This window comes from Onychomys torridus, chromosome 6 (assembly GCF_903995425.1).
Source record: "Onychomys torridus chromosome 6, mOncTor1.1, whole genome shotgun sequence".
Classification (NCBI taxonomy): domain Eukaryota; kingdom Metazoa; phylum Chordata; class Mammalia; order Rodentia; family Cricetidae; genus Onychomys; species Onychomys torridus.
In genome coordinates this window covers 44244910-44259941 of record NC_050448.1, presented here as the reverse complement: position 1 = coordinate 44259941, position 15032 = coordinate 44244910, and the positions used below count along the sequence as shown (strand labels likewise).

The following is a 15032-nucleotide window of genomic DNA, read 5'->3' as shown; positions in this document are numbered from 1 at the left end:
AAATTCATTTTGTTCAGGTTGTTTAGATTGCACTTCCCTATTTTGTATCCTATGACTTCTTGAAATGAGAAGAAAAATTGTAAAAGGTTCTCTTTTTGGAAAAATTTAAAGTACAGAGTGTACCAGGCTTTGCTCCCTCCCCGTGGGAGGCCTTACCTTTTTGGAGAAGGGGATGTGTAGGTTGCAGGGGGAAGGCTGGGGGGAGCAGAAGGAGGGATGAGAGGGGGATCTGTGGTGGGTATGTAAAATGAATTTTAAAAATTTCTTAATAAAAAATAAACACACACAAAAGTACAGAGTGATTGCTGATTGGACATAGGACTAGCAAACTTGAATACTCACAAGTCAGTTATACTAGTGTCTTTAAGTCAGCCATCATAAAAACACTGTCTCATTTAGCTTTGTTGGAAAATTTTAACAAATAATTCAATGAATAAATCATTAAAATCTTATCTGAATTTTCCAGAAAATTGAAAAACAAGTACATGTTCCATCTAATTCTATAAGTCTGCTATATCCACAAACCAACACCAGACAAAGGGATTATTAGACAGGAAAACACACACTCCTCTTAGTCATGGATATACATGTAGATATTATGAAGAAACACATTAGGAAATGACTCTAGTGATGCTTAAGGGAAGCTACATGACATTTATTGAGTGCAGACTTGATCTCCAGGACTTTCCTGTTGACTTGCATTGTTCCTCCTGTGTTTTATGAGAGAGGAACTGTTGCCATCCCATTTTATGAAGTGCATCATGACCTGGCTGGATTTATTCCAGGAATACAAAATAGTTTCCTATTTGAATTACCGAATAGTAAAAACTGAGCAGGGAGGGTATCCTGCTATCAGTATAAGTGTCTTACAAGATTAAAAGCAAACCAAACTAGAAGACTTTGAGAAGTCCCTTAACATTTATATGTTTGATGGTGAATGAGCAGAAGCCTGCCTCTAAGGCCAGAAAAGACACAGAGATACTTCTATGTCATTTCTATTTACCCTGGCACTGGAAAGCATAGCCTAGACCCCAAAATAAATTATAATACTCATTATAGTCAGAAGTGAATGAAAATATTGTATATAACATGATTTGTACACAACATCTAGGAAATTATATGTATACATTTTGAGAATAAAATTACAAATCACTTTGAAAGTAGTCAAATAAAGCATGGACATGTGGGGCACTATACCATCTTCATGGATGGGAGACATTGATGTAGCAAAGACATAATCTTCAATAAGTTTAGTGAAATTTTAGTAAAACACCAGTGGAAAGTCTGATTTTAAAATGTACAAGTCAGATAAAGTGTGCCAGAAAGCTCAAGCAATTCTTCAGAAGGAGAACGTGACTATGAAGTAATTACTGCAGCATATCAGTGATGCAAAAAGAGAAAAAAAAATAGTCCTGTAATGGAGTAGAGGGGCATCATGGAAATCGGAGGCATGGTAGGAAGTCTTTGCAATAGAGAAGAGTAGACTGTTTAGTGCATGTTGCTGAAATAATTGTCCATATCAAAACACATGTAAATTAATTTCAGACAGAATAAAGACCTAAATGTAAAATACAAACCTCTAGTTGTTTCCATTAGTAAAGCTAGTAAAGTGCTCTCTCTCTCTCTCTCTCTCTCTCTCTCTCTCTCTCTCTCTCTCTCTGTGTGTGTGTGTCTAATCAGTAATGCTCTTATTCTAACAAAGAATATCTACAAAAATGAACCTTGACTAAATTACACTAAAGAAAAAAACAATACAAGGCCCTTGGATTAAAATCTAAGGCAAGTATGTCATAGGATGATGAATTTATTTTCTGCCTCAGTTACACCATGTGTAATTTTATATTATGCAACATCAGAATCTAGTCCCAAATAGTTCTCCAGACTTATTCTTTGCCATGTGAAGGTAGACCTTGCTGCTTGTCCAGTATGAGAAAGCAGAAGCACATCCATTGCTCAGTGCAGTGTGAGTTAGCATATCTTTCACCCATGCAGCTGACAATGTATTACAGAAGGCCTATAAGAGTGTCTTCAACTTCATGTGGTTATTTGTGGGTCCCTGGGGAAGCCTTTTGTAAATATTGACTTGTAACTGTGACACAGTGACTGGCTGCATGTGATGCTGTCCTTTCCTCTCCCTCTCTGAACCAGAGGTAAGGATAGAAATATCCATCCTCAGACCTTGTATACAGTCCTTTTGCACAAGCCACAAGAAGACCTCAAATGATATGAAACTTAAGTAGAAAATCTTTCAGAAAATAAAATGTTGTCTCAGCAAAAGTCCAGATTCCTTTCTGACTCGCTGACAACAGCCTGGAAAAGACTGTCCAGTTAATTATGATAAATTTACCTCATTTCTCTCTCTATATGAGACAAAAATCCAAACCACTAAATGATGAGCTGTCTCAGAAAAACAGAGAAAGTTGACTCCTCATATGTTATAGCACTGATTTTATATGCAACACATTGCCAATGAAGCTTGACCAGATAAAATATCTACACTCCACAAAACACTCAGCACACTGATCACTGTGGTTCTTCTTCCTGTCACCAGTATTATTCCCATCATCTCTAATTCACTGTACCAGGTTCATATTAAAATACTGGAGGCAGAGCCATATCCATTCACAGAGGTTCATAATCCCTAGAGAGATGCTCAGCCATTAAAAGTTCATGACAGGAGCTGGAGAGATGGCTCAGTGGTTAAGAGTGCTTGCTGAGAGGGGACAAGATCATGACGGAAAAAGCCAGAGACAGTTGACCCAAGCCAGTGGCAGCCCACAGACTCTGGCCTGGCAGCTGGGGAGCCTGCATACAACCACACTGGGCCCCTTGAATGAGGGTGACAGATGTGTGGCTTGATCTGTTTGTGGGTCTCCTGGCAATTGGACCAGAACTCATCCCGAGTACATGAACTGGCCTTTTTAGAGCCCGTTCTCTATGGTGCCATGCCTTACTCAGCCTTGATGCGGGGGGGAGGGGCTTGGGCCTGCCCCAACTTGATATACCAGCCTATGTTGAATACCCAAGGGAGGCCTTACCCACTATGAGGAGGGGGTGAAGGGTGGGATGAGGGGAAGTGGGTGGGGAGCAGGAGAAGAGGAGGGAGGGAGAACAGTGGATGGTATGTTAAAAAAAAAAAACAACTTTAAATAAAAAAGTAAACCTTAAAGAAAAAAAGAGTACTTGCTGTAGCTGAGTGGTGGTGGCACACACCTTTAATCCCAACACTTGGGAAGCAGAGGCAGCCAGATCTCTGTGAGTTCGAGGCCAACTTGGTCTACACAATGAGTTTCAGGACAGCCAAGGCTACACAAAGAAACCCTGTCTTGGAGAGAGAGAGAGAGAGAGAGAGAGAGAGAGAGAGAGAGAGAGAGAGCGAGCGCGAGCGAGCGAGAGCGAGCGAGCGAGCACGAGCACGAGCTTGCTGTATAACTGCAGTGACCTGATTTTGGATCCCAGCAGCCACATAACAAACCAACCATGGTCTTCACACACCTATGACCTCAGCAATGTGAAGCAGAGGTGGAAGAGAGAATCTCTGAGGCTTGATGGCTGCCAGCCTAGCAGGATAAATTATTAACTGTAAGCTTCAGGTTCCCACAGAGACAACCCTTATCAAGGGAGAAAGGCAGAGAATGATAAAGAGAACACCCAGTGCTGTCCTCTAGCTTCTGTACATGCACATAAGTGTGTCCACCTATGCACACACACACACACACACACACACACACACACAAGTACCTTGACGTAGTTATTGTTAAAGAAAACGTTCTAAGTTTATTATCTCACACCCTGCTCAGGGACAATTGCTAGCCCCACTTCTCACAAGTAGTAACATGAACCGGATATATATTACATTACTATATGTTTGTTGCACACACATTTTCACCCTAGTGACCCAAGTCATCCTGTACAATTATTCTTGTCTTAGTTTTTAATTCAAGGGAGGGTAGTCGGTGTTTCTTTATTATTAATATCTTGTAGATTTCCTTTGTGTGAATAAGATATTTCTAACTTTACATTATCACAAGCAGCCTGGTTTTCACTATGGAAAGAGTAAAATTTCATCCTTTAAATTGAAGTCCTACTACAAATATCCAACCTGAATGTTGACAGGAGTAGGAAAAGATTAAATATAACGTGGTAAAAAGTCGATCCAATCATGGTTTGAGAAGCAGAGACTCCTCCAGAGAGGGACTTGTGTGTGGCTGTTGAAGCTGGCGCCAGGCAGGTTGCACCTTCACTGTTTCACCAGCAGGTGTTGCTGTGAGGTAATGAAGGAAACGTGCCAGCCTGCATGTCTGTGCTGATCTAAAAACACCAACCACAATGCGGGGAAAGTCCCGAGGCTCATCTCTTTGTTAGAGTTTGGCTCCATTGCTTATTTATGTTTTAGCACATGGGAATACCATGGGAAGTATTTGAGGGCAGATCTTATTCCAAAAGTGATTTGATGAGCCAGAAAACACTTTTAAGTGTGATAGCTGCTTAGGGATTTTGTTTTGTTATGTAATTTAAGATGTGTGAAGATTAGTTGGGTGTGTTGCTGACTAGGAAGCGAGTACTTGGTGGTGCCAGGATTTGAACACTGGGTTTCTGACCCGAAGCCCTTGCAAACTTTCTTCTGCACTTCAGATTGACCAAGGACCAATAATCTGATACCTTCATAGTCATAGAACCCAAACATAATGTAAATCAGTACGCACAGTTGCTCTAACTAAGGCTTTTACACTTAGGAATGTTGCTTCCTAACTAGCTAAAAGACAATTCTGGAGATACTTGGTCCTGGTATTTTTTCAAATAAAGAGCTTCCTAATATATGAATAGAGAATAAATGAAATCAAAATCAATCATAAGATCTTATTATTTGTCAGTCTAGTTCCCATGAATGGGAGGTCAATTAAGGGCCAAACTCTAAACCCAAGCTCTGATGTCCTATGATAATACACTTAAAATTCAAATGTTCTAAATATAAAGTAATTAATGCTTAAAGGCCAATTGTTACCATCATAGGCAAGGAAAATGAACTGCGCTTCGTTCATGTACATAAAATGTCGCCCCACTAATCATACATAAATACACACTAGGGTGACCAACTGTCCCAGTTTACCCCAGGACATGGCAACTTCGATAAAGCTAGAACAGGCCCAGGAAACGTAGTCACCCTACTTTATATCAGTAATAATACTAACTGTATAGACAGTATTGTATATTAGTGGCACATACATTTTCATCCCAATGACCCAAGTCATCTTGTACAGTTATTCTGCTATGCCACACCATCTAACTACACCATCACGTGACAACACTCTCATAACAACATGGTGAATAAAATCATATGCCATGGAGCTAAAGCAAGCCAGCAAGTTGGTATTTCTTTGGGGATATTTTGTCTCAGTTCTACAAGTTGCTTATTTTTTCTTCTTGCTGACACCCTGGCATTCTAAAACTCCTTAAGTATGGTTAGTTTTTTAGTTAGCTTCCTGAGAATTTGTAAAAAAAAAAAAAAAAAAAAAAAAATTATCTGCACACTGAGTGTTTTGAAGAAAATAAAGTGCATTGTCTTTTTAAGTTTTTTTTCCTATTTACTGAATCTGGATTAGATTGTGATAACTAATAATGGATTTTAAAAGATAGACATGTACATTTCTCTCATGTCAAAGAAGTCGAGGAGAAAGCTGTCCAGAGTAGGCTTTCCAATCACCAGAAACCTAGGCTTCTTCTGTATTATTGCTCCAAACCTCATGATGTAATGTGGCTGCTGAAATTCTAGCCACTGTTACCACATTCAAAACAGACAAAAACCAGAAAGACAGAGAACTCACGTAGATCACATTCAATAGTTCATCACTGACCAGAACTTGGAAAGTAATACTGAGAAACATTGATGTCTTAATTGCTATGCATAACACTAACATGTAAATTCTGTTACTTCAGAAAAGAAGTAAAATTGAGATAAGGGAACAATCAAAGTCCTTGGAATCCTATCTATCCAGACTTGCTGGTGTGGCAGATGAAATGTCAACATTTATAACCCAATGTCTTTGTTCTCTTCTGTTTGTTCCTTCACTGCTCTCGATCACAGCTAATTTGGTCAGCTTTGACATCCCATGATACATCCTTACTAATCAAATGTTCTAGATATAAGATAATTAATACTTAAAGGCCAATTTTTACTATAATAGACAAGGAAAACATCAACTGTGCTTTGCGAATGTACACAAAATGTCACTGTGCAAATCATATATAAATGCATACTAGAATGATCAATATTGACTAACAACATACAGTTAATATTGCCAGCATATGAGTTGGTACCTATCTTGGCCCATATCTTCTGAGGTGTTTATACAGATTTAATTTGTGCAGGCACATGCCTAACTCTCTAAGGTTGGGTCTAGTATTTCTTCCAGATGAGAATTCACTCATATACACAATAGCTAGATAGAGACTTAGCATGGGGCCAATGTATCAGAAATATTGAGTTGTATAATTCTCAAGGGTAGAAGACTAACTTATATATCAGCTTATAACTGCAAGTAATTTTGTTACAGGCTCATAGGCCTAACTTTACAGATTTCAAGACTGGAGTGAAGCATGATTCCATGAGCATCCTCTGAACACATTAGATTCATGGAACTTTGATTCTGAAAGAACTGGGTCTATGGTCCTTTTTATTCCTGAGAATATCAAGGCAAACGTCTAAGGGAGATCAGCTAGATAGCTACAGATTTGTACCTGGCCCTACTTGCCACACCTCATGAGCAGGAATGTTTTTCAACTGTATCTTTAAGATCCATGCTGTGATTCCATGGTATTTCTGTAGCAGCTTTAGAAGGTTCTAGAAGTCCTTGCATAGAATCCTCAGGAGGAGATAACCTGGTGAGGCTCTTACCAGGACTTCTGAATGTGAAGGGTTCATTGGCCATCCCCTTGCAAGGACAAAAATGAGTAGGCCTTGCTTCTTTTTGAGATTCATAGTTCTCGAAACAGGTGGCCTGTAGGCCATACACCCAGAAGGTCTATGAATGCACAAAATGCCAACTTACTTAAAACAGTATAAACTCACTCATTTTTGCATTTTTTCTGATAACTTGATTGTTCATCTCTTCAATATGAATTTTTTAGATGACAGCTGTATGTAGCAATGTCAAGAGCTGATACATGCATCTAGCTATCACTTACATGTGTCATGTCTACCTGGAGAAGTCAGATAATACATGTTTGTATGTTTGCATTACAACAGGGTAGAAAATTGTACAAGCTCATAGATTCAGCTAATCATTTCTTCCTCAGTTCCATAGTTGAAAAAACTAAAACCCAAAGAGATGAGTGCATTTAGCATTTCTTACACTCTGTGGGGCACCAAAGCTTATAGCAGCGACAGAATTTGCTTCTAACAATATTAACAACTGCTCTTTTCATAGCAGTCTCTGCAAACAGCTTGCCTGCTCTAGAGGAAAAATGTAGATTTCCTTCAAAACAGCTCTTAAACTTGAATTAGAGGACACAGACTAGCTTTATAAAACATTTTATTTACAGTAGAGTTTTACAAAAATAAAATTAATACAAACCCATTTCACAATATAAGTTACACAACTATCTCTCCAAGTAGAACACTGGATCATGACACGTAAGCTACATTTATGTTTGTTAATAAGTCACTTTGTGGTATAAATATGTTTTTCTCGTTATCCCTTTTGTCACAAGGTACACCATGAAGAATGAACAATGGGCAACAGAGCTTGTTTTGTTATTCTTCCAGTATAAAAATGTCTCTGGCCAATACAAAATTAACCAAAGAAGAGTAGCACAATTGTCCTTCTGTTCAGAGTCCAGCCCTGCTTAGTTATCTGAGGGTTTATCTGACAGAGGGAGACATTAATCCGAAAGCACCACAGGCATAAGGCTTAGCAACAACGTCCCCAAGCCTTCTCCTATGCCTTCCCTTCCACTGTTTATTCAGTATTTTGCCAAGATAAATAAAGACGAACTCAAGCCTCTCCTTCATTAGTCTCAAGTGTTCTTATTATGCACCGAAGTTTTTAGCCTTTCTCAACTGGCATGTATTTAAAGCATGAGTCTCCTTTGGCTTCAAGTAGAGTTTCACAACACTTAAGAAACATACTGAGCTCCTCCATGTGGCTGAATTTCTGTAACGCCCCACCCGACGACATTTCCCCTGATGTGGCAAGACTCGACTCCTCCACTCTCCTTTATCTCCTCCTCGCTGAGAACACGATCCCAGATATTGAAGCCTGTGATTCTTCCAGAAAATGCTAAGGTTTCATCAAATCCCCCACCTACACAGCAACCATTCTTTTCTTGGCCAATCTGTAGGAGTCCACCCTCAGGAACAGAGTGACTTGTGGCCCTCTCCACACTGGTAGCCACCAGCTCCCCATTTACCCATAAGGACATGCTTCCCTGCTCTGAACTCCAGCTACCACAGAGGTGGGTCCACCTTCCCAGGGGAACCACGGTGTCTGCAACCAGCTTATTCTCCTTCCCACCCACCACAAACACTAGGGACTGGGAGCTGAGGTACAGCTGGATCTCATAGGGGTTCCACTTTGTGCCGTAAGAAAACAGGATGGTTTTGTTTAATGCATCTGTGGCTTTAACCCAGATACAAGTAGTGAAAGAGTCAAGCTTCATTGGTCTCACAGGATGCACACTTCCAAAAATCTTCTTAGACCGCATCGGGAATAAAATCGCTGTTTCGCAACCTGGAGCAGTGAAGAAGAGTAAGAGGGAAAACTTCGGATGCGTTCAGTTACTTTGGTAGTCAGTTAGGTTAACAGAAGCGTATTAACTGTACTAGATAACTATGTATGGTGGTGTGTTATGACTCACGGGGCCTCCAGTTTGATCTCTGCAGAGCAAGGAGAATAAAGGTGAGGAAGAGTCAATTGGCTTATTCACTGGAACAACCTAACAAAGGAGTTTGCAAACAAAAGGAAAGCTCAACTCAACCCACAGAGACCATAAACTATATTGAATAACCGTCTCCCTTTCAATCCACTTTTCAGTTTTACCTTTTTTTTTTTAATTAATAGGTTGAATCACAATGAGTTAACTTCAGAGGATTCTATTATCTCCAAGGATTTAAAATCCATCCATTTCCTTCTTACCTCTACCACGATCCTAAGACAGTAAACCTATGAAACTCAATGGACCTAATTATTCTAGGTAGTCATTATCAGCATGTCTTTTAGAATAGTGATGTCAGTGGGGAATACATTTTCAGGTACCATGTGATCTCAGATATTGGTAACTTTGCAGAGTATAAACTCTGTATGCAGGGCATACAGCTAGCAATAACTTTGTTCTTCTGATTCTCCTGTCTCCACCTTCAAGGACTGAACTTATTGGTGTACACCACGAGGGCCAGTTTGCAAACTGCCCTTGGACTGGAAGCCAAGTATACAGTGATGACTAATGTTTATCAGGTACTCATTATGTCTCAGATGGTGTTCTAACCAATCTGTTCACCATCTTAATACGTCCTCCTGCTTGCTTTCAAAGTCCCCCTACTCCCACTTTATAGGTGAGAAAACTGAGGCAAAAATAACTTACCTATGTTTCTATAGTTGATAAAATTTTAAACTTGGGTTTTAGTTTGGGGGATCTTTTGCAGAGACCAACACATTATATTATCTGTTAATAGAAGCCCTGGATTCAGAGTAATTTACTGCTGGTGAGTAATATGCAGCTTTTGATGAAGCCTATAATCTCACCAGTCTTTAGTGTTGTCTATATATAAAGTATGGAGGGGGCGGGGAGCAGGAGGCTCTCTTCTTCAAGTCTGTAAGTTACAAGAATACAACGCTCAAATTTGGGCAGGCCAAGAATATGTTTTAAAACTTAGTTACACCACTATAGAAAACCCTTTAAAAGGAGGGTCTTCCAAAGGATTTTGTTAGAGACTGTGTTTCTGTTGAGAACATTCAGAAGACAGGGACTTTTGAGCAAAGGGATGAGGACACATGTACTCCCTCCCACCTCTGCTGATCTCAGGCTGCATCAGCAGCTAAGATGCCGAAGTGAAGACTTAGGAAATGCTAAAGCCTCGACCACATGGGCTCTACTTCATGTTACTATCTGAAAACACTAAAGAAGGCTGGATTTTCACTTTATAAGAACCCCAAGGAGATGCTGAGAGATGGCTAGTCAGTCCCCCAAGCATTTAAAGACTAACTGGTGAGTCAATAGAACTTGTGGGCATCAAATGTCCTGTAAATTCCTGCAAGTGGCTCTGAGCTAGGCTCTGTCCAGAAAGTATCAAACAAACGTAGCCCATATCTTTTAGTAATAGTCAAGGAAAATATCGAAATATAGGAAAACTACATACGAGCAGCCATGATAGCAGTGCCTCCAAATAATAGCATCACTTGGAAATTCTAATCATCCATGAAAAATTTTTTAAATGAGGCATTTTCAAGTGGAATTATTTCTCTAGCTACAACAAGTAAATCAAATAACAAAAGATTGCCATGTGTGTGCATTTGAAATTTCTTGGCCTCTGTAAGTTTAAATAAAATGCTGTTCAAGAGGGCATCCACTACAATCTAATTATCTGCCTTCCTGTTTAAATAAGGCCAGGAAGTGAGGGTTGCATTCCAAGGCTCTCCATGACTATGTCTGGGACACCCATCATCCCTGTAGGGTCTGGCAGCTACTTGAGTTCATGCTGTAAAGTAGTATGTAGGCAGATTTTGTGGGATTCTTTTACAGAACAGTGGTAGAGTCTTTGGGGGCCTCTTTGAAATGTCAGAAACTCTCTTATGAAATGGCTTTTAACTAATAAGTCTTTGTAATGATATTAACAAAGACCAAGCAAAATGAAAACCAGGTTCTTAGGAGGCAGACGACAGCACGATTAGGAACCCTTTGGGAGCCAAGTTAGGACAGAAAGAGAGGGCAAGTCAAAGTCTGTGTGTGAAGTGTTACTGGGTGTATTAAGCACCAACAGTTTGGAACTGGGAAATGTATACATCTCTCTCCTAGCATAGGTGAGGATACACATTAGAGTAATTCTTTCTGGGGCTGGGTAGGGGGGAGTACATTATATGTACATGACTTTACCCAATTTGCAAAACTAAATATCCATGTGTTTAAAATTGTCAAAGAATTACCAGATTGAGTGAGATTTTGCTTTCGATTTAACTTAATGCTTTTTCTCTGAAGACCTATTTAGGTTTAAGGCTGTGTAGCCTCCATACTGACAAACAGTCCTCAGCTATTTAGTTAGGACTGATTGTAGCATGGCTTCTGTGAAGGAATGCAGCCTGCTCTGTTGTGTCCTCCCTCCTACCTCATTCAAGAAGCTTCGTTCCATTGGAAATACAGGGTAGGGTGGCATTGTTTGGCATTGTTTTGAGACTCATGAGAAGCACAAGGGATATTTCTCGACGGAGGATACTAATTTTTCTAGAATAATTTACATCAGTATATCACTGCCTCCTCAGAAATTTGACTTAAGAAGCGTATTCCTGGGCTGTGATGTTCTGTTTCTTTAACTTTAAAAGTGTACCGTTGAGGGCCCTCATCAGTTGAGAATTTTATGGAGGGTGGCCTTTGACAAGTTGCGTAGTCTGTACAGTCTTGTTCTTGTGTGGCCCTGGCGTCTAGATGGAGTGGTCATCTACACCCCCTGACTCCAGTTCCTGACTTTACAGGACTTACTCTAAAGCCCACACCCATTGACCTTCACTGTGCAGCTAACTGGGCAGAGGAAACCCTGGCGGGATTCTGCTGACTCTGCAGGAGATCCAATTAGGCTCCAGTCAGCTCGGAAGCGGAGGGGGAGGAGTCGGCGGAGAGGCTGGGAAAGTCGCTGAAGTAAGCCCTGGCCTTGAAACAGTGTGGGAAACCAGAGCTCGCCTAAAGAGAGCGACCGGATCAAATTAGCAGACGTGGAAATCCCTAACGGAGGGACTCCGGGCAGCCAGGAGGGTCACAGTTAAACACCTGCCAATGGAGCTCCTGTAATATCTGGTCAGATCCGGTATCAGGGACCTCTGACGTCTACTTCCAGACTGATGGTTAAATCCCCACTTTCTCTTGATTCCTCGCGCTGGGAAAGACTTTATAAAAGCAGCGTGTCTGCTTTGTGTGTCTGAGCTCTGTGAGCGTGCATACGAAAAATCCCGGGGCTCCGAGGGTGAGGGTCCCCACTAAAGCGTGCCTGGTGAGATGGTGTGCGGCGGGCTCTAGGGACCAAGCGGACGGTGGGCGCTGCGCCCGGTGCTTACCTGCTGGCAGCCAGCGGCGGGCAGCCCAGCTCTGCACCACGCTCAGGTCGGCCCGCGTCCGCTGCAGTTCCTCCAGCACCGCGCCCAGGCCGGGCCCCGTCGCCTCGGACCGCCGCGTCTCCGCGTCCTCCAGGCGCGCCAGCCTGCGGCTCGCGTCGCGGCTCTCCTGCAGCAGCGGCTCCAGGGCCCGCGCCAGCCTGGCGTCCGCGGGGCCCCCGGCAGCACATGGCCTCGCCATGCCGCCCGCCAGGCGGCCCAGCTCGACCCGCAGCCGCTGCAGCTCGCCGCGGAGGACGTCGTCGGTGGCCTGCAGCAGCATGCCCTCGCGCATCTGCGAGTTCTCCAGCATGATGAACAGCTTGTCCCACTCCGAGTGCTCTCTGCGGCAGTCGCACGGCGTGGCTAGAGCGCGGGACACACACAACGTTGTTACCAGCCTGCCCCCGGCCGGTGGGTTGCACCTTCAGGGACCCCCACGTTTCAGCCTGGCCCCAGCAACCCTCCTCCTTCTAAGGATCGCTCTGAAAACAGCGTGTGTGTAAATTTCTCAAAAACGACACAGTAACCATTCCTTACCGGATAAGTTTAAGCTAACTTTGGGGAGTTGCCATTTATGTAGCTTAAAAACAGTTAAAGAGCAGCGATTTTTATTCGGTCTAACTCATTATATACGTTGCAAAAATAATTTAGAATCTCTGGCTTTCCTCAGGTAGTCCTCACTTTTATAAAACCAAGTACGATTTTAGCTTGCTTCATTGGCTACTAATTATATATATGTTATTTGCATTTCACCACCCCCCCTTTCCCAAAAGTGGGTTATGTAGTTGGGATGAGCTGAGAAACTTGAACTTACGGTCCTCGGTGGGATGAAGTCCGTTGTCTATTTCGTTGTCCAAATGCACATACATGAGCTCATAGTCATCCGAGGTCTCAGCCAAGACTGCAGACCAGAAAGCACAAAGCAGAACCACAGGAAGATACATTGCTGGAGAGACCAAGTTTGCTCCGCAGCTGCCGTAGGGGAGAAAGCCAGACTCTCCAGTGAACCGAATTTGAGCCCGGGAGAGATGGAGCGAGGCAGGAGCGAAGCCCTTAATAAAGGCTCCAAAGCCTGAACTGGGATGAATGAGTAATGCCGGTGGCACTGCGTGAGGGAGTTCCCCTGGATTTGGGGGAGGGGGTTGGGTGGGAAGGCAGGGGAGCCGAAGAGGTTGCACAATGTTAAACCACAAAGGTCCACACTGCAGGCAGATTAATTAGAGGAGGGTGGGGGGGGGGGGGGAGAGAAGCAGGACTTTGCTGGTCCCCATGAAGATTAGTTACTGTAACCTGAGTTGGTAGCATTATTGGGGGTGGGGAACCCAGAGGTTGGGTAGGGGGGCAGATGATTATTTTGGAACTTTGTGTGAGCTTTCATTATTCCATAACCCCTTAAGTTATAGAAAACTTTTTCACTTTCCTTTTGGACACTTTCTCAAGTCTACGCTATAGAAAATAATTCTGTGAGTTCAAGATAACCCAACACGTTAAGAACTTCTAACTCCATAAGTCAAATCCATCCTGGCTTCCTTGTCTTTACTCCTCGGGAGCTGCAACTAACAAACACAGTACAACTAAGTAAACCTCTAACAAAATGGGGAACTGGGAGAGGGGAGGTGTTGGCTTCAGGAGCTTGGGTATTCTCTGATATAGATAGTCTAGCATTGGGTGGGAGTGCCCTGTAGAGCTCAGAGGCAAAGATCCTATTTTAAATTTAAATTAGTGAGTCCTGGTGTGTGTGTGTGTGTGTGTGTGTGTGTGTGTGTGTGTGTGTGTGTGAGAGAGAGAGAGAGAGAGAGAGAGAGAGAGCTGAAAATCCCACCTGTGCAAAGTACCTAGATAGGTGTTGATGCCATAAGAATAGTGATTAAAAAAAACTTAAAATATTCAGATGAACTCTAAATAAAGCAACAATAGACAGTGGCCAAAGATCTAGAAGGAACAAAGCCCAGAGGGTCAGCTACTGAGCTGAGACCAGAGTCCCCAGAGGAGATGCAGGGGAATGGTTATCAGTCACAGCCATCCAACCATGAGGGTAAGAGGACCCTCAAGTCAGGCTTCTCAGAAGGCTGCCTTTTGGATTTCCATAGGTAAACCCCCCTCCTGCCCTTGCACAAGGAATGCATGGCTTTCCCTGACCGAGTACCACAAGACCCCTAAGTTTGAAAGTAGGGGCTTTCCCTCATGCATCTGGAATGCACATGCATACCAACCACCACAGTAAAAAGGAATTCACAGTTAAACATATCTAGACATCTGAAGGAATCATAAATAAGAATCAACAGGAAATCAAAAGGCATTAAGCTCCCGCTCAAGAGCTTCACTTATTTAAAATAGCAGCTAAAAAACGAGTGTGTTTGAAACCATTTTTAAAGCCTAAAAAAGGAAAGAAAGAAAGAAAGACATGGCAATGTGAGACAATAAGATATTGTTTAAAGGGCAGTGTAGACAGCTCAGGCAGTAAAGTGCTTCTCTCTTAAGGATGTGGACCCAAGTTTGATTTCCAGAATCCACATTGAAAAGGTGTGGTGATTCAGGGTCCTAACACCAGTGCTGGGGAGAGGGCCTCTGGGGCTCCCTGGCTACTCAGTTAAGCATACTGGGCAAGTTCAGGCCACTGAGAGACCCTGTCTCAAAATTCAATGTGGAAGAGCTGGATAACAATGCTTACTGTTCTTTCAAAGCACCAGGACCCACATCAGTCTGCTCACAACCATCTACTCCACTTCCAGGGGA

The 15032-nt window shown here is 42.4% G+C and overlaps 2 protein-coding genes across 2 annotated transcripts in view; one reads left to right on the top strand and one right to left on the bottom strand.

Moving 5' to 3' along the window:
- The window catches only part of Veph1 (ventricular zone expressed PH domain containing 1), a 205886-nt gene that overhangs the window by 35001 nt on the left and 155853 nt on the right, over positions 1-15032 (top strand). The gene's annotated exons all lie outside the window — the stretch shown is intronic.
- Positions 7516-13413, bottom strand: Ptx3 (pentraxin 3). Its single transcript, XM_036189339.1, has 3 exons — positions 13111-13413; positions 12258-12659; positions 7516-8729 (listed from the first exon to the last, which is right to left on the bottom strand). Exons 1-3 carry the CDS (start codon positions 13238-13240, stop codon positions 8116-8118), a joined length of 1146 nt encoding a protein of 381 aa, XP_036045232.1. The 5' UTR covers positions 13241-13413; the 3' UTR covers positions 7516-8115.